At 57.6% G+C, this 24448-nt stretch overlaps 1 protein-coding gene across 9 annotated transcripts in view; it reads left to right on the plus strand.

Moving 5' to 3' along the window:
- Window positions 1-24448, plus strand: part of COL16A1 (collagen type XVI alpha 1 chain) — a 52297-nt gene that overhangs the window by 20107 nt on the left and 7742 nt on the right. The window contains exons 34-63 of one of the 9 annotated variants that reach the window (XM_081585996.1): window positions 58-111; window positions 310-351; window positions 931-966; window positions 1056-1109; window positions 1292-1360; window positions 3398-3451; window positions 3542-3568; window positions 4306-4365; window positions 4544-4591; window positions 4722-4775; window positions 8472-8525; window positions 8738-8770; window positions 10916-11032; window positions 11137-11178; window positions 11260-11346; window positions 12252-12296; window positions 13166-13210; window positions 14982-15035; window positions 15563-15616; window positions 16209-16262; window positions 17788-17832; window positions 17955-18008; window positions 18330-18365; window positions 18690-18752; window positions 21896-21967; window positions 22119-22172; window positions 22797-22841; window positions 23049-23093; window positions 23392-23445; window positions 23861-23914. In XM_081585996.1, coding sequence (XP_081442122.1) covers window positions 58-111; window positions 310-351; window positions 931-966; window positions 1056-1109; window positions 1292-1360; window positions 3398-3451; window positions 3542-3568; window positions 4306-4365; window positions 4544-4591; window positions 4722-4775; window positions 8472-8525; window positions 8738-8770; window positions 10916-11032; window positions 11137-11178; window positions 11260-11346; window positions 12252-12296; window positions 13166-13210; window positions 14982-15035; window positions 15563-15616; window positions 16209-16262; window positions 17788-17832; window positions 17955-18008; window positions 18330-18365; window positions 18690-18752; window positions 21896-21967; window positions 22119-22172; window positions 22797-22841; window positions 23049-23093; window positions 23392-23445; window positions 23861-23914 — 1605 coding nt within the window. The remainder of the gene's footprint in view (window positions 1-57; window positions 112-309; window positions 352-930; window positions 967-1055; window positions 1110-1291; window positions 1361-3397; window positions 3452-3541; window positions 3569-4305; window positions 4366-4543; window positions 4592-4721; window positions 4776-8471; window positions 8526-8737; window positions 8771-10915; window positions 11033-11136; window positions 11179-11259; window positions 11347-12251; window positions 12297-13165; window positions 13211-14981; window positions 15036-15562; window positions 15617-16208; window positions 16263-17787; window positions 17833-17954; window positions 18009-18329; window positions 18366-18689; window positions 18753-21895; window positions 21968-22118; window positions 22173-22796; window positions 22842-23048; window positions 23094-23391; window positions 23446-23860; window positions 23915-24448) is intronic. The other 8 variants (XM_081585997.1, XM_081585999.1, XM_081585998.1 and 5 more) reach the window with 8 other exon arrangements.

Here is a 24448-nt window from a genome sequence, read left to right on the forward strand (position 1 = left end):
TCTCTCCCTCCTGCCCCCTTGCCCCAGTGGAAGCCCTGGCTCACCTGTGTCTTTTAGGGCCAGCCTGGCCTACCAGGAGTTCAAGGACCCCCAGGACTGAAGGGCATACAGGTATGTGTGAGTGTTGGGGGCCTGGGCTGCAGCTCTGTGGGGGTGGGGAGATACTGGGGCAAGTGGGCCTGGAGTGGGGAAGGGAAATTGGGCCGCCGAGCAAGGGGAGGGAGAGGAGGCTCAGGAGGAGGGGCTGGGGCAGGGGTGAAGGATGAAGACGGGAATCTCAAGCTCAAGCTTGTCCTTCTGCCTATTTAGGGAGAGCCCGGGCCTCCAGGAGTGGGAGTCCAGGGGCCCCAGGTGAGCCTCCAGCCTTCCCTTTGCCTGCTTGCCTCCCAGCACTTACTCTCAGTTCAGTTCAGCCGCTCAGTCGTGTCCAACTCTTTGTGACCCCATGGACTGCAGCATGCCAGGCTTCCCTGTCCATCACCAACTCCCGGAGCCTACTCAGACTCATATCCCATTGAGTTGGTGATGCCATCCAACCATCTCATCCTCTGTCCTCCCCTTCTCCTCCTGCCTTCAATCTTTCCCAGCATCAGGGTCTTCTCAAATGAGTCAGGTGGCCAAAGTATTGAAGTTTTAGCTTCAGCATCAGTCCTTCCAATGAACACTTACTCAGCCAACTGCTTACTCCCATCTGCCCCCCAAACCTCAGCCCCTTCCCTTCCCCCAGAGGCTCCAGGGCACAGCCCTGGCCTGCTGTTGCTTCTGTCTGGGACTTTGGTTTGGACCCCCTGCCCCTCTCTGACCCTCCGAGTCTCCTTGAGGAGCCCTCTTGAGTTTGGGCTGGCAGGTACTCCACCCCAGACCAGGTCTGCCAGTGGGGCAGGTTGGCTTGGGCAGCTGTGACCCAGGCTGCCTTTTTCTGACTTGCAGGGGGAGCCTGGAGCCCAGGGTTTGCCTGGCATTCAGGTACGTACGTCTGCCCCAGACCTTGGAGGAGCCTGGCAGGGGAAGGGGCCACCGAGGACAGAGATAACTAAGTGTGCTTCCATCTGCAGGGGCTTCTGGGCCCTCGGGGACCACCTGGCCCTGCTGGAGAGAAGGGTGCCAAGGTGAGCCTTTGCCTCCTTGGGCTCTAGACTAGTAACGCTTCAGAATGTCCTGGCCATGGGCACAGGGGACGTGGGAACTGAGGGATACTCATCAGACAGCTGCCCAAGGCCTGGTCTCACCTGCTGGACTGTCGCGAGCTTCAAACTTGGGCCCTGCAACCTTGGTACCCTCTCTTCCACAGGGATCTCCAGGAGTGAAAGGAGCCACTGGGCCCATGGGACCTCCCGGCGCCAGTGTCTCTGGGCCTCCGGTAAGGGCCCCCTCTGTACTCCACACTGGGGATGTTGCTGGGACTAAGGGCATTGCTGCCAGGAAGAGGGCACAGGGCTGACCTTGCCCATCCCGGCAGCATGGGGGATGGGAGGCGAGAGGCCTCAGCTCAGCCCAGCGTGGGAGTAAGAAGACCACATCGTTTGCGGGAGGTCCCTGAAGAGTGACAGTATTGACCACCACCAGTTTTTGAGAAGTGACCATGCTGAGGTCTGTGCTAAAACAGACTTTAACTTAATCCTCACAACAGCCCTGTAAGGGAACGGCTATGATTATTCCCATTTCACAGATGAGGAAAATGAAGGCCTGAGAGCGAGGAGACAGAGCCAGGACTTGAACCCAGTTCTGTCTGACTCAAAGCCCATATGTTCAGCCCCCCCCCCCACTTCAAAACTTGGAGTCATTCGGGATGATCTAAAACAGTGCTGCCCAATAGAACTCTCTGCCCCGCCTGAGATGTAGCCACCAGCCCCATGTGGCTCTTGAGCACTCAAAATATAGCTAGTGTGACTGAAGAATGAAATTTTACATTTAATTTAATTTTAATTATTTTAAATTTAAGTAGTCGCATGTGGCTCTTGGCTACCATGCTGGCCATCACAGCTCTATCGAGACCAGCAACAGCTTCAGTCTCATTACCCTCAAGGACCTCCCTTGATTACTGTCCCACCAATGATTCCCATATTCGGAAAGATGTATCTATTGAACAAATTGCACAGATTAGGAAATAATATGCGCATTTCCTCATTTTTATTCATCAAAGACCTATATAATAGCTAGCTTCAGCTCCACATGAACCCACTAGAATTTTTCAAGATGATATAATTCTAGCCTGAATCAAAGAAATGCTACCTTGCAGCCAGCCGGTGCCGTGCCAGGTCGTGGGCAAATGTATAATTTTTCTTAGGCTTTTGGTAACGTTGAAAATAGCTCAGTGAACCGTATCTTTTCTATCTTTATCAATCCCCTAGAGAAAGTCCAGACCCAGCTTGGAAATCACTGATGGACTCCTCATGAGGGGGCTATGGCCTTGCCCAAGTCCCCACTGTTGGTCTGGGTTGTCATGGTCCCCGCCTGAGCCAAGGAGCACCCTCCCCCCCGCCCCCAGTAAAGGCAGATGTGAAGGTGAAGGGGGCCCTGGTCCTCAGGGAGCTCCGAGTCCCATGTGGGAAGGTGGCCTGTCCGGCAGGAGAGCAGCTGTCAGCATGTTCCCTGACTGATCTCTCCAGACCAGCTTCCCTCGAGCTGAATCCCATCTGCGAGGCTCCACAGTCCCTAGCTGTGTGACCTTCAGCATGTGACAGCCTCTCAGAGCCTTTAATTCCCTTTAATAAGAGCCGAAATCCCTATCTCCTCCTTAAGTCAACTGAGAGACCCTTTATGATGGAGAGACTGTCTCAAGCACTGAAGAGAGAGAGGACAGAGCAGGGACCTTGGGGCGCACAGACCAGGGTGCAGTCGTCCTGTTGGGCCTATTACAAAACCTCGTTAAGCCTTAGTTTCCTCCTCTGTGGGCGTCCCTTGTGGCTCAGCTGGTAAAGAATTCACCTGCAATGTGGGAGACCTGGGTTCGATCCCTGGCTTGGGAAGATCCCCTAGAGAAGGGAAAGGCTACCCACTCCAGTATTCTGGCCTGGAGAATTCCATGGACCATATAGTCCATGGGGTCGCAAAGAGTCAGACACGATTGAGCAACTTTCACTTCCTCCCCTGTGAAGTGGAACAATACCATTCTGCTGGGCTGGGAGTTAGGGGGGTGGTTCCGTCCACTGCCCTGTGACATGCACTTGGCCCAGGGTCTGACACCCAGAAAGCGCTTGAGAAATGCCAGTGTTCCTCCTTCCTCCTCTCCTTGTCTCGTGGGCCTCAGTCTCCTCTTCTGGACATGGGCACTGAGATGTGGGTTCCAGGGAGCCCAGCGCTGCTTCCATTTGTCCTGTCACCCTCCCCTTCAGGCAGGCCAGATGGCTGGCTGCTGTCCAGCCCCACTCGCTGACCCTGGGCTCTCTCTCTGCAGGGCCCTGATGGGCAGCAAGGACAGACTGGACTTCCAGGAGCCAGAGGGATGGCGGTGAGTGCTGTGTCTCAGGGCAGCAGGAAGCCACCGCTGGCCCTGATTCAGCACCCCTATCTCCTCACCCACCTGTGTTTCTTCCTGCAGGGTGAGAAGGGATCACAGGGAGAGAAGGTAAGTCCCAGGGATCTGTGACCAGTACCTCCAGGGAAATTAGCAGCCCCTAGAACCCTGCTATCTGGGGGATCCTCGTGACCCTGGACTGGAGGATGAGTGCTGAGGAGTCATCCTGGTCTTCTTGCCATCCACCAGCTCCCTGGTTCCAGGTTGCGGGGGGCCCCAAACCCTTCCCACCTCACCTGGTTGCCAGCCCAGGGCTCAACCAGGTTCCCAGGAGACCCAGAGAGCTCCAAGTCTCCCTACAGCGGGCAGCTGCATTTTTCAGATGAGTGCTGAGTCACAGGACAGGGGAAGGAACTGAGTTCAGAACTAGTGAGAGGACAGGGATGTGAGGGACCAGGAGAGAAGGTCATGGAAGCCGGGCTGGGCCAAGCGGAATGAGGCTGAAAACCTGTGCAGTCGCAGATGGTGATGAAGCTGAAAAGGCAGTAATAGGAAGAGCTGTTGTTTGCTGAGTGCTTGGCACATGGCAGGAACTCTGTATACATTCATCCAGTCCATCCTCATGACAGTCTATGCATTGGGCATTATTATCCCCATTGTACAGATGAGGAGACTGAAGTTCATAGAGGTTGAACAGATTACTCAAGGGCATAGTCATAAGAGGCAGATCCTGGATTTAAACCCTGCCCTCTCCATCTCTAGAGCCCGCCCTGCCTCCCAGCTGTCAGTTTCCAGAGGGTACTCCATCCTTGCCCCGCCGCCACTGACAAAGGCTCTTCTCTTTTCAGGGCGAGCCGGGGGAGTGCTCCTGCCCCTCCCGAGGGGACCCCATCTTCTCTGGCATGCCGGTAAGTGGTGCCACGAGCCTTCCCCCCAAACCTGGGGGAGAGGCCTGGCTTTCTGCCCCGTGCCCGTGAGGCACGGGCCCCCATGCCCTGGCCAGCTGCCTCCCCACGCAGCCCTGCGCTTGGTGTGGACGTTGCCTATAACCTCTCCCCTTCTTTTGCGACCCCCACTCCCACCCAGGGTGCTCCGGGACTTTGGATGGGCAGCTCCTGGCAGCCGGGCCCGCAGGTGTGTCGCTTGTCTCCTCTGTGTCTCCTCTCATCCGCCAGCGCCCCGAGGCTTGCCCATCCTAACACCGCTGCCCCCAGCAATGGGGCAGAACTGTCTTCGGGCTCTGATGATTTCTTCTCTCCCTCAGGGTCCTCCGGGTGTTCCTGGACCACCAGGCCCTCCTGGAATGCCTGGGCTGCAGGTAAAGAGGGAGAGCGAAGGGAGGGCAGGGCAGCAGGGCGCATGCTCTGTGCTTGACCCCAAGTGTGCCGCTCCCTGACCTCAACACCTGTACATGTCATTTCTCACTCCTTGTCTCCTGCTTCCCAGGGTGGTACCCAGGGCCCACCGGTCCCGGAGGGCAGGCTGTACTCCCAGCTCCTTTCTGAGGCATGTCCTGTTGAGTGTAGCCCAGGCATCCCACTGACACCTGCGCCAAGCTCTGGCCTTGGTCAGCTGGCGGGAACCCAGAATATAGGTCAGCTAACAGTCCTTGACACTGGTACAGAGCTCACCATTTTGGAGCAGCATTGAACATTCATTCATGCAACAAATATTTTTGCACATCTACCACTTTCCAGGCACTGTTTTAGGTGCCAGCAATACAGCAGTGGACAGAAAGAGATCTCTGCTCTCTGGGAGCTTGCATTGTAATAGGAGAGACAGATGATAAGCCAGAGAAAGAAATAAAATATAGTATGTTAGAAAGTGATACGTCCTGATGAGAAAGCTAAAACAGGGAGTAAAGATAGGAAATGGGAGGAGCCCAGGGCAGATATTTGAGAAAAGTGTTGAAAAGAAGGGAACGTTTGAATCAAGACCTAAAGGAAAAAAAGAGAAAAAGAAAAAGTAGAAAGACTTGAAGGAAATGAGGCGTGAGCCTGCACAGGAGAATATTCCTGACAGACAAGGCAGCGGGTGCAAAGGCCCGGGGGTGGGGACGTGCCTGCCATGTTTGGGGAGCAGGAAGGAGGCCACGGAGTGGGGGAGAGAAGCAGGAGTTGAGATCCACGTGGCATCATGATTAGAGTGTGTGTTGCAGAAGCAAGCAGCCTGACTTTGAATCCCAGGTCTGCTATGTGTTAGCTTTATGACGCTGGGTATGTTACTTACCCTCTCTGTGTCTCAGTTCCTTCATTTGTTAAGGGGAAATACTTACTGAACCTACCTCATGGGGCTTTTGTGAGTCTTGTTAAACAAGTTAACACCTGCTAAATGTATAGAACCTTGCCTGGCATATAGTAAACACATCAGAAAGCATTAGCCATCATTATGACAACTACTGTTAGGATTTTACATCCGTTCTCTCGCATTCATCTGGGCCTTACATCAACTCCAATAAGAAGGCAGTGTTATCCCCAAGTCACAGCTGGACACACTGAGGCTCTGGGAGGTGAAATATCTTGTCTGAAGTCATAGGCTAGGAATTGGCAGCACTGGACTGGGGCTTTCCCGAGCAGGGCACTTTCATCTGACCTCCGCTGCCCTGCAGGGTGGCTCCCCCAGGCCTGCATGTCAGGCCACACTTCCCAGAGGCCCTAGGAGGCAGAGACAGTGGCTTCTGCATGTCTGGCTCCCAGCTCATGAAAGAGTGAGTCTCACCTGAAAAAGCAAAGGAGAATTGCATGGAAGGTTTTTATAAACTACTCCCTCTGCCCTGACGATTTATTATACACCTTCTTCTATCCTGGCCTGAGAATCAGCTCTGGGGACCCCCTTTGCTGATGGGAGCCTCTGTCAGGATTCCAGTTCTCTGTCTCTTTGAAAGCTCAGAGTTAGAGCCAACTCTGGGTCCCCCACAGGCCAGCCTCACCTTTACCAAGTGTCCAGGCTTCCTGCCGCATGGCCAGGAAACAGGAATCGGTCTGCAGGGGGCTTGCGGTTTGCCAGGAGAAGCGTGAGAGTCATTTCAAAGTGACCCATTAACAAGCACACACTGATGTCATGTGAACCCAGCCAAGACATGCTGGGGGAACGAGGCAGAAAGAATGACTGCCACCAAGTCTGGGCCCAGGCACCAGAGTCCCTGTCTGGCACCAGTGCTGGAGACCAAGCCGAGGCTGCTGCCAGTGGGCACCTGCCCTGTGCTAGGCTGGGTGCAGGTCCCCTTGCCTGGTGGTCTCCTGCAGTCCTTCCAACGAAGGGAGAACCCAGCAGTAAATCTCTTCAGGTACAGGAACAGACTCAGAGACACACAGCATCCCGACTCTAGTAATGACATCCATTCCTATAGACGTTAAGAAATGTGCGGTTCTATAGCTAGTAGCAGAGAAGGCAATGGCACCCCACTCCAGTACTCTTGCCTGGAAAGTCCCATGGATGGAGGAGCCTGGTGGGCTGCAGTCCATGGGGTCGCTAAGAGTCAGACACGACAGAGTGACTTCACTTTCACTTTTCACTTTCATGCGTTGGAGAAGGAAATGGCAACCCACTCCAGTATTCTTGCCTGGAGAATCCCGGGGACAGGGGGAGCCTGGTGGGCTGCCGTCTATGGGGTCGCAGAGTCGGACATGACTGAAGCGACTTAGCAGCAGCAGCAGCAGCATAGCTAGTAGACAGTGTGTAGGTAGCTCTTCAGTCTACAGTAGAATCAAGTGGGAGGTGTGGTGCTGGGAGGGCAGGACAAGAAACTCACAGTCTCAGGCTTGAACGAACACACGGGCGATGAGGAAGGGAGCAGGGGTGAATGATACTTTAGGGGCATAATTAGAATTAACACAGTCAAAGTGTTTTCCCCATGTCAGGTGCTATTCTAGACACTTTACCTTCTTAACTCACTGAGAGCTCGGAATGAGCAAGGCTGGGTGATGGCACATAGGGTGCAGGAGAGGCCGGGGGAGACTGACTCTAGGTCCGACTCAGGCCTGGTGGAGGCTGGCCTGAAATCAGGTGGGCTGCCGGGGAGGGCGACAGGTTCTATTGCTGGGCGCTGCGACTTGAATGGAGGCCGACTGTCAGAGTAGACCAAGGAAACCCCATGGTGGGGGAGCAGCGGTGCATTCCCAAGACACATAGTTGATGCATACCTCCTCCAGGGCACTGGGGATTTAAAACTGAACACACTCCCAGCCTCCATGGAGTATTTAATATGCATATGTGCATTGTGTGTCTGTAAGGGGAACAGAGTCTGGGCGGCAAACATTTAGCGTGAGCATCTCAGGTGCCAGGCTCTGTATGAAGCTCCTTATAGCCGTGATCTCCTTTAAGCCTCCCCATAAACTACCCCTGTTTTACAGAAAAGGAAATGGAGGCAGAGATTTTTTTCCCCTGCCAAGCAACCTGCCAAAAGTTGTGCAGGTGGTCAGTTAGGATCTGCACCTGGACGGGTCTGACTCCCAGCCTCCTCCCTGTGTGTGCATGAACGTTCTGGGAGATGCTTTTTGAGGAATGATGCTGAAATAGTTGTTAAGAGGGGGGTTGAAGTCAACTGTCCTCAGTCTGCATCTCGCCTCTGTGCCTTGCTCGTCCTGTGACCTTTAGCAAGTTACTTGCCTCTCTGAGTTCTTCATCTTGTTTTTAAGCTGGAGATAACACCCAACACACCGAAACAACTGTGGTGACTAAAGGAGAAAATACAGTGAGAAAATATAGAAAAAGTACTTAGCACAGAAAGAAACCATAGTTATTTACTATACAGAAGACCTTCTGCTCCTAACGTGTAGGGGAAGAACTCTTTTGGACTGGTTTTATGAGGGGTGCCCACTCTGGGCCTACTTCAGCTACCCCTACAAACCATCTGGAGACTTTTGAGCTAAGAATAGACCTCAGCATTGTGCCTGCCCGGGCTCTCAGCTCTGCAGGATGAAGGGAAGGGGCAGTGGTGATGGTGAGAATGAATCAGAGGGACTTGCAGGCTAGAGAGAGGTGTCCACTCACCCGTGTCTCTTCTTGGCTGCAGGGAGTGCCCGGGCACAACGGTTTGCCAGGACAGCCCGGGCTGGCTGCAGAACTGGTAGGTACCAGCCAGATCTCATTGCCCACCGCCTCCCCTACTCTTCTCAGGGCTGAGTTTGCCACGCCAGCACCCTTAGCCTCAGTGGGGGTCCCTCTTCCCTCCCTCTTCCGAGGCTGGGAGAAGCCTGGATGCCAAGTGGCTTCCCAAGGCTTCACCTGGTGCCCTAAGTCCCCACACCCCTTCTGAGCCCCCGTGTCTGTCTCTTGCAGGGATCCTTGCCCATTGAACAGCACCTCCTGAAGGTAAGAGTGTTGGAGGAAGGGCGTGGGAACTGACAGGGCTTCCCCTAAGGGGATCATCATAGTCGGCGCTCAGCTACATGGCGCCGCTCACAGAGAGCTGCAGATGGAGCTGTTTGTGGGGATCAGGCATGCCACACATCTGTATAAAGGGGCCTAACACAGTGCCAGTTCAGAACAGACCCCCAGTCAGTGTTTGCTGAACGAGTGTTTGAAGGAATCCTGCAAAGGCACCCACGTGGCCATGGGTGCTCTTGCCAATTGCACCTGTGAGACCTGCCCACAGCTGCCGCTGGTGAGGTCACACCAGGGCGGAGTGGGGAGGGGGAAAGGGCACTCTTCCCGGCTCTCAGGCAGGGGCCTGTGAGGGTTATGTGCTATGGTTAAGACTGGGTGAGGGCCTGGAAGAAGCCTTTGCTGTCCCCTGGTCAATTCAGAAAGAATCCAGGAAGGAGGGGGCTTTGAGAGGCAATTCTAATGATGTAAGAACCAGGAGCTGGGGCCTGGTGGGAGAGCTGGCCTGTGCCAGGGCTGTCAGCAGCATTAAGTCCACACCCTGGGGCCATGGTCTGGTCTCACCTCCCATGCTGGGCACCATGGGTGACACAGCCTTTCATTGCGCAATCACCTCTAAAGACCAGATCAGGACTCTTCCTCCTCCAGCTCAACATCCCTAGGGGTCCCTCCGAGGCCCTGGCCTCCAGAGCCCCCCATCCTGGTCACCCCCTTCTAGCACTGGCTGGTAAGTGCCCTGGACCTCCCATGAGTCCAGCAGTCCTGCTCAGAACAGAGCATAGGGTGCCCCACCCTGCTCTGGACAGCAGTCATCGCCAGAAGCAGCTTGAGGTTGGGCTAATCTCCTGGTGACAGTTGTAGGTTGGATCATGGTGGAGCTGTGGCAATGAACCCCAGCTCTTCCGTGCTAGGCCTCTGGCAAGCCAAGGTTCCCCAAGGTCTGCCCCTGGGCAAGTGATGGTGTGACTCCAAAGGTAGCACTCAACATTCTCTATGTAACATGTCATCTGACAGCTTTGAGATCAAGTGCTCCATGGAGGGTCCCCGACAGGACCCGAGTGTGGTCTGGAGAAGGGGTCAGATGGCCCCCCAGGGGGTGCTGACTCCCACAGGCACCCACAACTCAGGGGAAGCCTGAGTCTGTGGACAGAGCGCTTGTTACACCCTCAGATCAAACTCCAATCCAGGGTCCCACTTACTTTAGACAAGTCAAGCTGTCTCTTTGAGCCTTGGCTTTCTCATCTCCAGAGTGCTTGTAAGATGATCCGCCTCATTGCACTGTCTGGGTTGAATGCGATCATGTGCAGAGGCCTGTCACCAGGGCTGGTGTCACGAGTGCTGAGTCAATGACAACCATTATCATTGAGCTTCACAGCAAACAGTGGTGATGAAGCGGCAGGTCCTCTAGAGGCCCACGGACGCCTCCCTACCCCACCAGGCCGTGGATAGACACCCGGCTCCCCAGTCCTCTGAAATTGTAGTCTAGTTTTCCATCAGGAGGTTTCATTTTGAGGGGGGGTGAGAACTCATAGCCTCCATCAGACTCTCAGAGAGGTCTGTGACCCCGAGAGGTTAAAGCCTCCAGGAGAGAGGAGGACCTTTCTCGTCACAGGAAGACTTCAGGCCCACACACTGGGGAGCCTGTGACTGCCGGGACCTACTGTCCCATCCCCGAGGCTGTCTGCGAAGGGCTGGCAGCTGTTTCCTTGGCTCCCTTGGGCAGAGGAGCTGGTGTGTGGAGCTGGCCTTTTCAGGCTGAATCCTGGTGGCATGTCCTCGCAGTGGGCGCAGGTTGCAGGAACAGCCGGGACAGATGGTCCCCCCCCACCGCCCCGGCGGGCCCCTCCGCCTCCTCCCACACGGCTGTCTGCAAAGTGGCGTTGGCTTGGCCCCACCCGAGCTTCTTCCTGGAGGAAACTCAAAGCCAGCGTTGGGACCGGGTCCCCCGAGAAGCGGCTGCAAGGATGTGGCTGGGAAGGAAGAGAGCGGTGGCCGGGGAGGTCTTAAGAGCGTGGGTGGGGGCCCAGTCCGCAGGGCACCCTGGGCTGGGTTCGGAGCAGGGATTCCCCCCATCTGGCCCATCCTGGCCCTTCTCCTGCCCTGACCCTACCGCCCTCCCCTTCTCCTCATCAGAGCATCTGCGGGGACTGTATCCAGGGCAAGACGGCCCACGAGGTGGCCCTCCTGGAAAGTGGAGAGAAGGGAGACCAGGGCATCCCCGGCGTGCCAGGCCTCGACAGCTGTGCCCGGGTAGGAGGTGGGGGTGGGGGGCGGTGGGCTCGGGGTGGCCCTGGTGCGGGGCGAGCTCCCTGGCTGACCCTGCTGCTGACCGGGCCTCCGGCTGTCATCTGCAGTGCTTCATGGAGCGGGAGCGCCCGAGAGCCGAGGAGGCCCGGGTGAGTGGGCCTCTGTCTTCTCCTCGCCTCCTGCCCCGTGTCCCACGGGGCTGCTCACACTCACCGTCCATCCCGCTCCAGGGGGACAACCACGAGGGAGACCCGGGCTGTGCAGGGAGCCCCGGCCTGCCGGGTCCTCCGGGACTGCCTGGCCAGAGAGGAGAAGAGGTAAGGGCCTGGGCCCTCGCCTGGGCTGGGCCCTGAGGTGGCTGGTGTCTGCACCTCAACGACCCTCAGTCCCTGAGGGCAGTCTCATTCCTGCCGGCAGTCTCCTTGGGCCTTCTGGTGGCTCCTCGTCTCCCCCTGGGAGTCCCTCAGGGGCTGCTAAGGCCTCAGGCCACCCCGTACCCCTCATTGCTCTGGCTTCATCTGCCCGTCTGGCGCCCGGGGCCTCCTCGCAGCGCTGGGCCCCCGGCCACTCTTCCTCCCTCGGCCTGCAGCTCTTTCTTCTCCAGGGCCTGCTCCCTCACCCCTTCAGCTCATTTTTTTTTTCAAATATCACCTTCTCAGTGAGATAGTCCCTGTTGTTCAGTTACTAGGTGACATCTGACTCTGCTGGACCACAGCATGCCAGGCTTCCTTGTCCCTCTCCATCTCCCGGAGACCTTCCCTGACCATCCTCTAGAATGGAGCCCCCCACACACCCCACACTCCTCAAGCCCCAGGCCCTCTCCCTGCCCCATGCTCCTCACCCTCTGGCGTCCTTGTGTTCCCTTCCCTTGGGAACACACTGCAGGTATCTGCTGAGCACCGCCTGTGCGCCAGCCCCTGTTCTATTCTTTCCTGTCCACCTCTTCCCAGAACGTAACCGCCACCAGGCAGGGATTTTAACGTCCCGTTTACTGTTGTGTCCTCAGCATCTGGGCTGGTGCTCAGCACATCACAGTTGCTCGATAAATGTCTGTTGGATGATTGAACGAACCGAATGAAAGCTTTACCATCCAGCGCTGACAGCAGCTGCCTTTTGACTCTGTGGCAGGCTGTGGGGGAGGGCTGTGGAGACCACCCCCCCGCCGCCCCGGGCACTGCAAGCTCTGAGCCTCTTCATTTATTTCCCGTGGCTTCCTTCGCAGGGTCCACCCGGTATGAGGGGCTCCCCGGGTCCTCCAGGCCCTATTGTGAGTATCCGTGGTCTTCTGGCCTGCTTGAGAGGCTCTCAAAGGAGACCCAAAACCGAGACACCATTCTGCTGCCTTGTCCCAGGAAGCTGGGCAGGACAGAAAGGGGGAACCTCTTCTGCCTTTCCCTCATTACAGCATCTGCAGGGACTGTGGTCTCCCACCTCTGAATCCCCCGAGCCAGCCCGTTCCACCCTGTTCTTCCTGTGGCCCTGCTTAGAGGAGGCCTCGGGGCATATCTGTGTTTCCTACCCCCCACCCCCCATCCCTGCTGTGTTTTGCACGACAGCTCATGGTTTGGATTGCCAGGAAAGCGTGTGGCAACCTGCAGGCAGGGGCCAGAAGCTAAGATGGAGCCGCCCTCCATGGCTCTGTAAGGCCAGTCTCTAGGACAAGCCTGCAGAGGCCAGCCTAGGAGCGTCTCCCCTGGTGTTGACATGGCAGGAACATAGAAGTGACTAGGAAAACCTAGAAGAACTGAAAACGCTTCCTTTGGAGGAAAAAAAAATTTTTTTTTGGCTGGTGGGAGCCATCTTAGAACCAGGAAGCCCCGACCTGGGGGCCCATGGAGGTCAGGTAACAGGCACCATGGGCTTCCACTCTGGCACTGGGATTCACCTGGATGCGGGAAGACGTGGGCCGGTGGTCTGACTCCAGGGGCCGTTGCGCCTCTCCGCCATCAGCAGAACCATTCTTCCTGGAGCCGAGGTGACGAGCAGGTGGCTTCTGGGCCAAGACTTGGGACAAGTCTCTTTTCTAGCTGCCTTGATAATACCCCGTGACTTCCTTTCCCCGTGAGCCCTCAGCCCCAGGTTGTGACCCAGGGTTACTGTGCTTGTGAGATGTGACCTGCCTGTTTCTCCCACCAGGGCCCCCCAGGTTTTCCTGGTGCTGTTGGCTCCCCCGGATTGCCTGTAAGAACCTAGCGCTGCTCGACCTCCCCTCCCCTGCCAGCCAGGTCTCTGTGGCTTTTGCTCGTCTCCCTTCCTGCCGTGCCCTGGCCTCCCTCCTCCATGTGTCTGTGTGTGTGTGGGTGTGGGTGTGTGTGATCGTCGTCATACCCCTGCAGGCTCGGTAGCTAACGACACAGGTTCCCTGAGGTCCCAGCAGCTTGGACAGCTTCCCAGTCTCTGAGTTTCTTTCCATTTTTCCCTTCTCCCTCTTCTCCTGCTTTCTCTCTCTCTCTCATCGTCTCCCTTCTCCCCCCTTCCGTTTCCCTTTTTCTCTCCCACAATCACACATCACTCCCCCCTAAATCCTCCAGAGCTATTTTACCTTCTTATTTTAAGCTGGTGCCTCTAGGGGCCTCTTTATTCCCTCCCTTCTCACTCTGCCTCCTGCTTCTCCCACCTTTGGTGTTGACTGAAGATTTGCTGAAAGTAGTTCTTGGGGCCCTGCCAGGCGCCTGGCACAGAGCCCGGCAGAGATGCCAAAACTTTAGGGCTTCACACTGCAGGCTGGCACCGGTTCGCTGCCCTGCTGCTTGGAGGGGCTGGTCCAGAGGCGCCCCGGGGATTTCAAGGCAGCCACGCTTGCAACCTTTCCCATCATCCTAGAGGAAGCTTCCTCCTCTTCCCTTCTTCTTCTTTGGCTCCGGGCCAAGTCTGCTCTGAGGCTGGGCATGTGATGCCAGCAGTAGGGTTTCCGGGTGTCATGGGGCCCTGCCCCTCCTGCTCAGTGTCTTGGCCACCTCCTTCTGCCTGGTGTCGTTAATTGCTCTGCCTTCATCATCATCACAAGTATGTTTAAGTCATTCTCATCCTCACTGTTGCTCCCTCCTGGGTCATGGAAACTAACCTCTTGTTTTGTCGGACTTCATGTTCCCGGGGTTGGCTCCTCTCCTCCCAAGGCTGGTGATGGCGGCTCAGGGAGCAGGGCCCCTCCTTGTCATAGCTCCATCTGTCCCCACGTCCTCATCCTGGCCGGACCTTGTCTGTTTCTGCTTGCTTGGGTGGAGGGGCCATCTGTCCGTCTAGCCATCTGTCTTGTGTTGTGGAAAGGTTTGGGCGCCGCGTCTCTGGAAGGCATGAGGGAGAAGGGGCAGATGTGGCCCCTTAATGGTGTGTTGCATCTACGAAGTCCAGGTTGAGGATGAGGGATGGGGACTCTACTTTGATTGCAACGGATATCCCCAAAGAGACAGGGACTGCTCTGGAGGGAGCCTTCCTGAGTCCTTCCCCAGCATACCTAAAGGAACTTGATTTTTGCCTGGGGTGGGGGGTGGGGGAGGGCTTGGACAGGTAAGTGTCGGTCATCGGGTGATACATCTTGGTGGGGAGCACTCTAGGGACACCTCTGCTGACAGTTGCCCCTCGGAGGAAACACGTGTCTCACCCTCCTAAAGGTGCGTCCCAGACTGTGGTCACAGTAGGGCCCACCAGTGACAGTCACCTGAGAAGTGCCTTCTGAGAGTCACCCGCCTGGGTGGGTGTATCTCTTTGGTGGCCCGTCATGGGGGCCCCCACTCCTGAGAGGCACCCGTATGTGGGAATTTATACCTCTGACAGTGTTGCCCTTCTGGGTCCACCCCCTATGGTCACTTTTGCCGGGGACACTCTGGGGGCCACCAGCAGCCCCCCACCTTTGCCTAGAATGGGAACAGAGGGCTGCGGGGCCATGGGGAGAAGGCAGGGGCTGGGTGGGGACTGCCCTCCCCTGCAGTTTCTCATGATTTTTCTCTCCAAGGGTCTTCAAGGAGAGCGAGGCCTCAGGGGCCTGACGGGAGAGAAGGGGGAGCCGGTAAGAGGAGGCGGCAGGGGGATGGCGATAGATGAAGAGCCCTGGGGAGACGGGTTGGGCCCCCTGGGATGGCTGTCAAGTGGAAGATGGGAGGTGAAACTGTCTGCCCCTCAGCCCTGATTCCCTCAGCATTGGGGTCTTCACAACCCCTCAGGATCCAAGGAAGCTAATTTCCAGGTGCCCTCACTCCTGTTAGGGGCAAACACCCCCATCCCCGGAGGCTTCCTCCCTCCCTCTTCCTACAGCGTTTAGCCTGCCCCTTCTACTCCCTCACTGTGGTCCTCATCATCCACTGCCCTGGGGGTTTCCTCCTTCGGCTCGGCCCCCCAGGGTCCAGGCCTCTGGTAGTGGTCTCCACTGAGGGATGCTGGCCTAGGGGATACGACCTGAGGTGGTGGCTGTACCAGGGGCGGACTGGTGCCTGCTGAGGGGTAGCTGCAGAGCGTCTGGCCTTGGCCGCCCTCTTAGCCAGGGAGGGGGACAGGAATGTTGAGGGGCTGGTCCATCACATCGCCCTTTCTTTGCAGGGTCCTCCAGGGCAACCTGGTTACCCAGGTGCCATGGGCCCCCCAGGACTGCCTGTGAGTAAGCAGGCCCAGGTCGGAGGCGGGGCGGGGGTGGGGGTCCCTGTGCCCAGGGGTGGTGGTCAGAACAGGGCCAGGCTTGGGCAGCCTCAGTGGGCTTCCTCCTTTATAAGCATTTCAGCTGGTGTTTTCTGCCAGACTGTCCATTCAGAGAGCAACCTCCCCTCCCCTCCCCCGGCCATATAAGCCCCCTTGGAAGTGGGACTTGGCCCACTTCTCTGCTTTAGGGGGGCCCACTGCAGTGGCTACACATCAGGGGCCAGCGGCTCAGAGCACCCGGAGCCTCCCAGACTGGGAGAGGACTGAAGGCCGTCTGGTAGGGAGGGGGAAGGAGAGTTGGGGAGACCCTGCGGAGGCCCAAGTTCGGTAGATGTGACCCCCGCCCCTCCTTTCAGCCGGGTGGTGGTGGGAGACCCGCAGCCGCGCTCCCGCTTCCGGAGCACCCCACCCCACTGGTTCCCAGCCTCTTCCTGGGCGCCATCTGCGCCCAAGTGCCAGTCTGGGTGCCAGCTGCAGTCTCCACCCCCTCCTATCGCGCCGCACCGGGCGGGCCGCGGGGCTAATTCCCTCTCTCTTTGCTGCCTGTCAGGGCATCAAGGGGGAGCGAGGCTACGCGGGTTCCCCGGGAGAGAAGGGAGAATCGGTGAGTGCCGAAGTTCTGCTCCCCGGCGCACGCGGGGGCGGGAGGAAGGGCTTCAGATGGCTGGTACCTGCCCGCCCGCCTCCTCCTCCGCCGCCGCCGCCTGGAGAGCTTCCCAGCCGCCCGGTGAACGCGAGACATGACCCCAGCTTCCCAGCCCCCTGAGTCCTCCAGCTGCGTCTCAAGCAGTCGGCGCTGTTGGCTGGCGCTGTCGGCTGGTTGCTGCGGGGGCAGCAGCTGCGAGGAGGAGGATCGCGCCAGGTTTAATGGAGATGGCTGGAGGGGATGCCTGGAAGAGGGGACCTCTTCCCACCCCCAGGCCCATAGGCTGGAGAGCCAGCCCGACACTCTGGACCCCGCTGCCGCCAGGCCTGTCCCAGGCCACCTAGAGCCGACGGTGGCACAGCCAGTGTGCCAGACCCACCCTGAGCACAGGTCATCAGTGGGAGCCTCCACAGTGACACGGCTCACCCAGGGTCCTGCAGCTAGTTAGTAAATTAGGGCAGAGGCTGGACTTGAACCCAACCCTGTTTGTTTCCAGCCTCCCCAAACCTTTGTCTTCCCTTCCCCATCACTCATGCCACCCACCCACAGCCACTGGTGAGGCCAGGTGGGATACAGTAAACCCCAGTATGCCTTTATTCTTTCTTGGGTGCGGGGGTGGGGGTGGGGCTTCTGGGTGCCAGGCTCTGTTCTGAAGATGCCTTGATGGATAAAACAGGCATTTGGGCCCCTGGCCCTCAGGGAGCTCAAGTTCCAGTGGAACAAGTAGATAACAGATGAATAAACAGATACATATAAATTAGGAGAGATGGGACTGGTGGAAAAAATTAAGCTGGAGCCATGAACAGGATGCTGTAGACAGAGGGTTAGGGAGGCTTCTCTAAGGGGGTGGCATTGGAGTTGAGCCTTGAATGGAGCCTCAGGGTCGGAGGTGGGGGAGGACATATGGTTGTCCATGCTGGGGAATCCCAGAGGGAGAGGCCATGGGTGGGGGCACCCTGGAACAGATTGGAGCCATCGGTGATTTGATAAGGTTTCAAGAGACCCGGAAAGGATAAGGGATGACAGACATTCTAGGTAGAGGGGACAGTCAGTGGTATGAATGTATAGTATTCAGGGAACAGCAGTCTGACCAAGCCAGGCAGAAGATAAGAAAAGGAGAGGGAAGTGAAGTAGGAAAGGGTGGTTGGTATCAGATCACAGGATGCCTCAAAATGCAGCGTTCGGTTGGTGGAGGGGAGCCGTGGAGGGTGTTGGAGCAAGAGGGTGTTATAATCAGAGCTGTGCTGAAGAAGAGGAGCTGGCTCTTAGAGTGAGCTAAGAGGTGGCAGAACTAGTTAAGGGGCTGGTTCAGTAGCTCAGGCAAGGGAAGGGGCGGCCAAACAGACCAGGGAGAGGAGTCCTGCAGCTTGGAAGGGCCTCCCCCCACATCCCTGCCTCTGCTCTGTGCCCATCCCCTGCCCCAAGCCCTGATCTCCCCCCTCCCCCAGTCAGAGGGGCTGATTCTGCTCCTTTGTGTCACCAGGGCCCACCAGGATCTGAAGGCCTCCCAGGTCCCCCAGGCCCAGCGGTGAGTGAGGAAGGAGACAGGGAGATGTGGACATGAGAATCCCTGATCCTGCCCTGGGGTCTGGGGACAGGAAGGTTGCATCTGGGGATTCCAGATGCATTATTCTCTGTGGTTGGTGACAGGGTCCCCGAGGAGAGCGAGGACCCCAAGGGAGCTCGGGTGAGAAAGGAGATCAGGTGAGTGATGACAGGGCCCTAGCTGGTTGTCCTGACCACTGTGAAGGGCTAGGGGGAGGCAGGGAAGGGGCTAGGGCCTCTCCCTGGTGGTCACTCTTATGTATCGGAGTGGGGACCAGCTGTAGCCTCCCAGCCTCCACCATCCTTGAGCTGTAACCTCTCACCTCCTACCCAGAGCCTCACCTGCCAGCCTTTGGGGGCAGAGTGGAGGACAAGGCTCCATGACTCGAGGCAGCCTCACCGTGTCACTCTTTCCACCTGGACAGCCAGGCTGGAGAGAAAGGGTGGCTCAGCACACTGCCCCTTGCTTTCTTCCCCTAGGGATTCCAAGGCCAGCCCGGCTTTCCAGGGCCCCCGGTGAGTGCAGACACAAAGCCAGCTCTGTTGGGGTGCTCCCAGTCTGGCAGGGGCAGGCCTGGTGAAGCCAGGCTGCGTGAGGGTGGGCCTGGGGAGGGGAGGGAGGAAGGCCTGGGAGGAAGAACGGCCTGGGTGGTCAGGCCTGATTCCAGGAACAGGGACCTGGAGAGCAAGGCCTCCTGGGTGGGCTCTAGCAGCCCAGCAGCCTGGAAGTCAAAAAAATGCATCATATTAACACACGGTGAAGGACACCCAGGAGGAAGAAGGAAGCTGAGCTCCTTTCCAGCCCCACGTTCATCCCTGCCTGCTCCTTTGTTGGTTTAGGGTCCCCCTGGATTCCCAGGCAAAGCTGGAGCACCTGGCCCACCTGGCCCCCAAGCGGAGAAGGTGAGCAGAACCCCCAGGTTGGCCACACTCACAGATCTGAGCCATGCAGCTCCTAGCCCCTGTCTGCCCCCTCCCACGCCCCCAGTATCAGGCCTTTGGAAATTCAAGAACTGACTCAGTTACATCAAAGATGGGGAAAGAGACTCTAGAATGGGCCCAGCAACTGCTGGAGGGCCCCAGGGCAACAGGGCCAGGGCAGACCAGTGGGCCCCCAGGGCTGATGGCTGGGTCCAGGATGCCTGCTTCCCTCTGTGCCACCAAGCTCTGCCCCTCTCCCAGTGGGAGAGGGTGGCTGGGGAGGAGGCAGAGGGGTGTAATGAGAGGTGGCCCACTAGAATGTGACAGGCCGGCCTGGGCCAGCTTGCAGCTCCTCCAGGGCAGGGCAAGGAGTTGAGAGAAGGAGAGAACCACGTCCAAGACTGGGAACCTCCAGCCCAGCAGCGAGAGGAGCTCTGGGCATTTGCCTTCTGGGTCTGACAAGAGCAGGAAAGAAGAATGGGCCTCCTGGGGAGCCAGGTTCAGGGTGTCCCCAAGGGCCAAAGAGGGCAGGCACGGCCTGTGACCTGGTGACAAGGGTGGGAAGGAGCAGCAGTTGGGGAGCCCCCACACTGGCCGTCCCTGGGTTTAGCTTTGGGACTAGCTCTGCTTTTGGTTTTGGTCTTTAGGGCTTCCCTTGTAGCTAAGCAGGTAAAGAACCTGCCTGCAATGCAGGAGACCCGGACTCGATCCCTGGGTTGGGAAGATCCTCTGGAGAAGGAAATGGCAACCCACTCCAGTATTCTTGCCATGGAGAATCTCATGGACAGAGGAACCTGGCAGGCTGCAGTCCATGGGGTCACAAGAGTCGGACATGACTTGGCATCTAAACCACTGCTGCTTTGGTCTGGAGGCTGACATCCCTGACTCAGCCCGCTCTCTGAGCTTCTCCAGATGTGACAGGCGGGCGGTGTCAGGAGGCCCGGAATCAACCTGTGGACCTGTGAGCTTGGGGTGGGAAGATCATGGCCCAGAGGGAGGGGCAGGAGGTCTGTAGCCTCGTGGGGAGCCTCTTTCCTCCGAAAGCTGGAAAGGACTCCTAGAAGGGGCCACCTTGGTCTAGGTTCTCACTGTTCAGGTGAAGAAATGAGGCCCAGAGAGGCTAGAAGGCCCTAGAATGCTGGCGGCATTCCAGGACGCACAGCAAGAGACCAAGAGCTAAGATTTGTCCCCCCCATCCCCAGTCCCACTCGGAGAACCCCCACACCCTTGCTTCCTCCCCATCAGCCATGGTTGAGGCAGTGGTGGGTGCCACCTCCCTTCACCTGGGTGGTGGCCCCTGCCAGAGCCTTCCGTGCTGGCTCTGTATCCAGGGCTGCCTGCTCTCCTTAGGCCAGTCATTGCCGACTCCCAAACCTCTGGCCAGTGGTTCTCCAGCTCGACTCCCTGCGGGGCCGCCATTTCCCGGGGTTGTGCTGACCCCTCCTGGTAGCTGGTGGCATTGCAGTACCACCCGACGCTCTCTCCCCCTGCCCCCTCCCATGGGGTCTCTGGCTGGAGCCCTTCCCCTTGGCGAGCCCCGCAGCCACTGACTGCTCCAAGGCAGCCAGCCTCTTCCCCCTGGGGAAATGCTGCCACCTCTCCACTAAGCCGCCTGCCTCCCCCCTCCCTTCTCCAATAAACTTTTGTAATTCACACATTCACCCACCTTTTCCCCTGCTCTGAACTGTCAGTGGCGCCCCAGTGCCTGTAGCAGTGTTTTTCAGGCTTTATTTTGTAGTCCCCAAGGCTTTTCCCTCGTGGCTCAGTTGATAAAGAATCTGCCTGCAATGCAGGAGCCCTGCGTTCAATTCCTGGGTGGGAAAGATCCCCCAGAGAAAGAAACGGCAGCCCTCTCCAGTATTTTTGTCTGGAGAGTCTCATGGACAGAGGAGCCTGGCAGGCTGCAGTCCATGGGGGTCGCAAGAGTTGGACACGACTTAGCAACTAAGCCACCACCACAAGGCTTTTTACCACACAGAATCTCATGTGAATGCTCAATCTATAAAACAGACTTGCCCAGCAGCCCAATGGTTAAGACTTCGCCTTCTGATGCAGGGGGTGTGGGTTCGATTCCTGGTGGCAGAGCTAAGATCCCACATGCCTTGGGCCCAAAAAGAAACCAAAAAATAAAACAGAAGCAATATTGTAACAAATTCAATAAAGACTTTAAAAATGGTCCATATTAAAAAGAAATCTTAATAAACAAACAGATATGCAAGTGGAGCTGCTCTGGCTAAGCAAGGGGTAGGGGTCTGGAGTCCCACCCCTGGGTCTCCACTTTGTGCCCCCAGCCCCTCCAGGGTCCTCCAGGAGCCCTCGGGTCCTGAGAAGTAGTTTGAAAGCCACTAGTCCATTTGATAAAGTCTAGTATAGGGTTCAGTGTCCTCCCCCAATCTAACTCTTCCAGCCTCCTCCCCCCCGACCCCACTCCCACCATACAGGCTCCCCAGACACCCTGGCTAGACCAGGCATGTCTCCCCCTCCAAACCTTTATCCTTCTCTGAAGTCCCCAGTGGCACGCCCTTTCCCCCTTCTCCACCTGCCCAAATCCCAGCCGCCCTTCAGAGCCCAGTGCCTGCAGACTCTTCTGTGACACTTTCCCTGACCCCCATACCCCCCACCCCCAGCAGAGTGAGCTGTGCCCTCTTCTGAACACCCAGTTCCCTTCTGAACGCCCAGGGCCCCTGACTCACAGAGCACAGGGACTGTTGCATTGCCCTTGGTTGTCGTGGGTTTGTGACCCTCACTGGACTGTGAGCTCCTCGGGGACAGGAGCCACCCTTGTTCCATCTGGGGGATCAGAGGCCCAGCCTGCATTACCGAGCACCTGCCAGGCCAGTCCCTGGTCAGCCCTGGGGAAGGTGCTGGACTGAACAGACTCTGTCCCTTCCTCGTGGAGCAGTGCAGAAAGGGGGATGCTCTGCAGATGAAGATAGATCTTCTTGGGCAAGTGGTATGTGGGATACAGCCAATTAGACCAGAACCAAACTGGGATTTGAAGCCAGCTGTCCTGACTTCCAGTAATCCCCAGCCACTGTGGCCCAGGGTCCCTTCTCCTGCTGGTGTGTCCAGGGGGAGGGAGAGGGACAAGGTCCTGCTGACTTTGTTGGGGGGCTCGTTTCCAGGGCAGTGAAGGGATTCGAGGCCCATCAGGTCTGCCTGGTCCCCCTGGACCACCAGGATCTCCCGGGATTCAGGTGAGTGTGTCATCACCTGACAGATGGTGTGTGTGTGTGTGTTTAGGGGTGGGAGTGGGATGAGGGGTGGAGGGGGTGGCCGGGCTGGGTCAGGCTCCCACCTCCGAGGGCTCCAGTGCAACATGCAGAAATGCCTTCTCCTCATTTCCAGGGCCCTGCCGGTCTGGATGGTCTGGATGGGAAGGATGGCAAACCTGGCTTGAGGGTGAGACGTGGGCCCAGGAGGGCACCCCCTTCCTTCTCGTTCCTTTCCCAAGAGCCAAAGCCAAGGGAACCCTGATGAAGGGAGTTGAATCTCATCCCCCACACTGCTTTCGGGAGGTGCCCCCACCTTCCCTCTGTCTGCCTCTCACCGCACCCCACTTCTCTGAAGGCCCCAGAGCCCCCTGGTTTCTCCATTCTTCCGGTCGCCTTAACCTGGTTGTATGCGCTGGCAGGCAGTGAAGGCAGTAAATTTATACCCAGAAGCTCAATCAACTAAGAAACTAGGCTGGGCATCAGAAAGAACAGGCTGCAGACACGGAAGGACCTGAGCAGCCCTGGCTCCTTGTGCCTGGTTTTGCTGGGGCATCTGAAAAGGAAGGGGCCATGGCAAAGGGCAGAGTATCAAGTTCAACTGCCTTCTGTACCCAAAAGAAGGAAAACAGGTTAGAGAGGGGCCAGGATTCACTCAGGGTGCACAGCCAAGTCAGAGGCCAAGCTCCATGTGACAAACCCTCCATCCTGGGAGAGCTGGGGGAGGGGCTGAAGAAAGGGGGAGACAGTGGTGAGTGAATGAGTACAAGCTGGACAAAGCTCCTGTCTCCGTGCCCCTGGTCTCTTTCCCTAGGGGGACCCCGGTCCTGCTGGCCCTCCCGGACTCATGGGACCCCCGGTAAGCTGAGCTGCAGGAAGGGGCTGGGAACCGGGAGGTTCCAAAGCTGAGCAGGTGCCTTGGTGGGTGGGGCAGCTCACATCCACGTCCCCTGGGGACTGAGTTATGACTTTGGGTGGGTTTGACTTGTTTGACCCGGGGAGGGAGGAGTGAGAAGCGGTCTCTGCTTGAGGCGAGGGATGTGGCAGCTCCTGCTTTTTCTTCCAGGGCTTCAAGGGAAAACCTGGCCATCCTGGCCTCCCAGGACTGAAGGTGAGGACCTGGTAACTTCCGCCAACCAGGTTTGCTCAGCTCTTCTCGAGACTTGACCCCGGGCAGATGGTGGCTAGAGTGGACAGGCCACCCGACCCTTGACTGAGATGCCATTCCAGCATCCAGGCCTTCTGAGGCCCCCGGTGCCTGGCGGACCGGGCCGGGCTTTTCCATCTGCTGGCCTAAGGGCATCAGAGTGGGGGCGTGTGGCAGGACCCCTCTGATGTGGGGTTAGTTGGGGTGGCAGAGCCAAGTGGAGATCTGGTAAGCAAGCCCCAGATGCCCCTCTCTCCTGCAGGGTGACTGTGGAAAGCCAGGCCCCCCGGGCAGCAGTGGCCGGCCCGGAGCAGAGGTAAGGATCTGGGGTCTATGTGTGCTGCCTTTAGACAGCCCTGGGTTCTGCTGAGTCCTGAATGCTGCCCCTTCCTCCCTCCTCACTGCCAAGGTGGCTGCCTCCTCTGCTTGGCCTTCTGGGGGAGGTTTTACCCAACTCTGCACATCTTGACCTTCCCCTCTTAAGGCTTATAACTGGCTCCTCTCCCTATGGGCTGCTGGGTCACTAACCTACAAAGGCCTGGTCTCTGCTTCCCCCTCCAACTGTACTTACGGGTAGGGATGGTCCCCTAGGGCTTAGACCTAGAGGCCAGAGCTCAGCCTGGTTCCTCTGGCCGTTGGTGTGTCCCATCTGCTCTGCTCAGCCCTCTCCTACCTAACAGCCAGTGTGTGTAAGTCTCTGTGTCATTTCTTCCTCTTTCTGGCTCCTGCAGGGTGAGCCTGGTGCCATGGGACCCCAGGGAAGACCCGGCCCCCCTGGCCATGTTGTAAGTTGACCTGTTTTAGCCTCTGTCCCTCTAAGAGTTTGGATCTCACTGGGCTGGGTGGTGGTGGTGGTGGGCAAACTGATGATGACTTGAAAGAACCGACTGCGGGAGCAGCACCAGCCGTGCAGAACCAGAAGGGGCTCTGGGCTCACCCAATCCAGCAGTTCCCCGGTTCTGTGCCATTATCGTATTTTCTGGGCACATTCGAGTTTGCTTATCAAACACAGATCATTCGGTTATTCAACAAATGATTATTGAGCACCTGCTCCATGCCAGGCACTGTTCCAAGCCCTAGGCTACAGCGGTGAGGGAGATAGAAAGGTCCCCCGATCCCAGAACTTCCACACGGGCACAACATGTTGATGAGTGCGGAGGTACCAGGTGGTGATGTGATGTCCTGGGGAGGGCTGGGAGGCGACTTCCCTGGAGAAGTGGTCTTTGAGCGGGGGCCCAAATAACATGCAGGAGCCGGCTATCAAGGCGACTGGGCGAGGAGTGTCCAGACAGAGGTGTAGCTGCTGCAGAGAGCCTGAG

The sequence above is a fragment of the Giraffa tippelskirchi genome, chromosome 3 (genome assembly GCF_054371585.1).
Source record: "Giraffa tippelskirchi isolate mGirTip1 chromosome 3, T2T-mGirTip1v1.2.pri, whole genome shotgun sequence".
NCBI classification, from domain to species: Eukaryota; Metazoa; Chordata; class Mammalia; order Artiodactyla; family Giraffidae; genus Giraffa; species Giraffa tippelskirchi.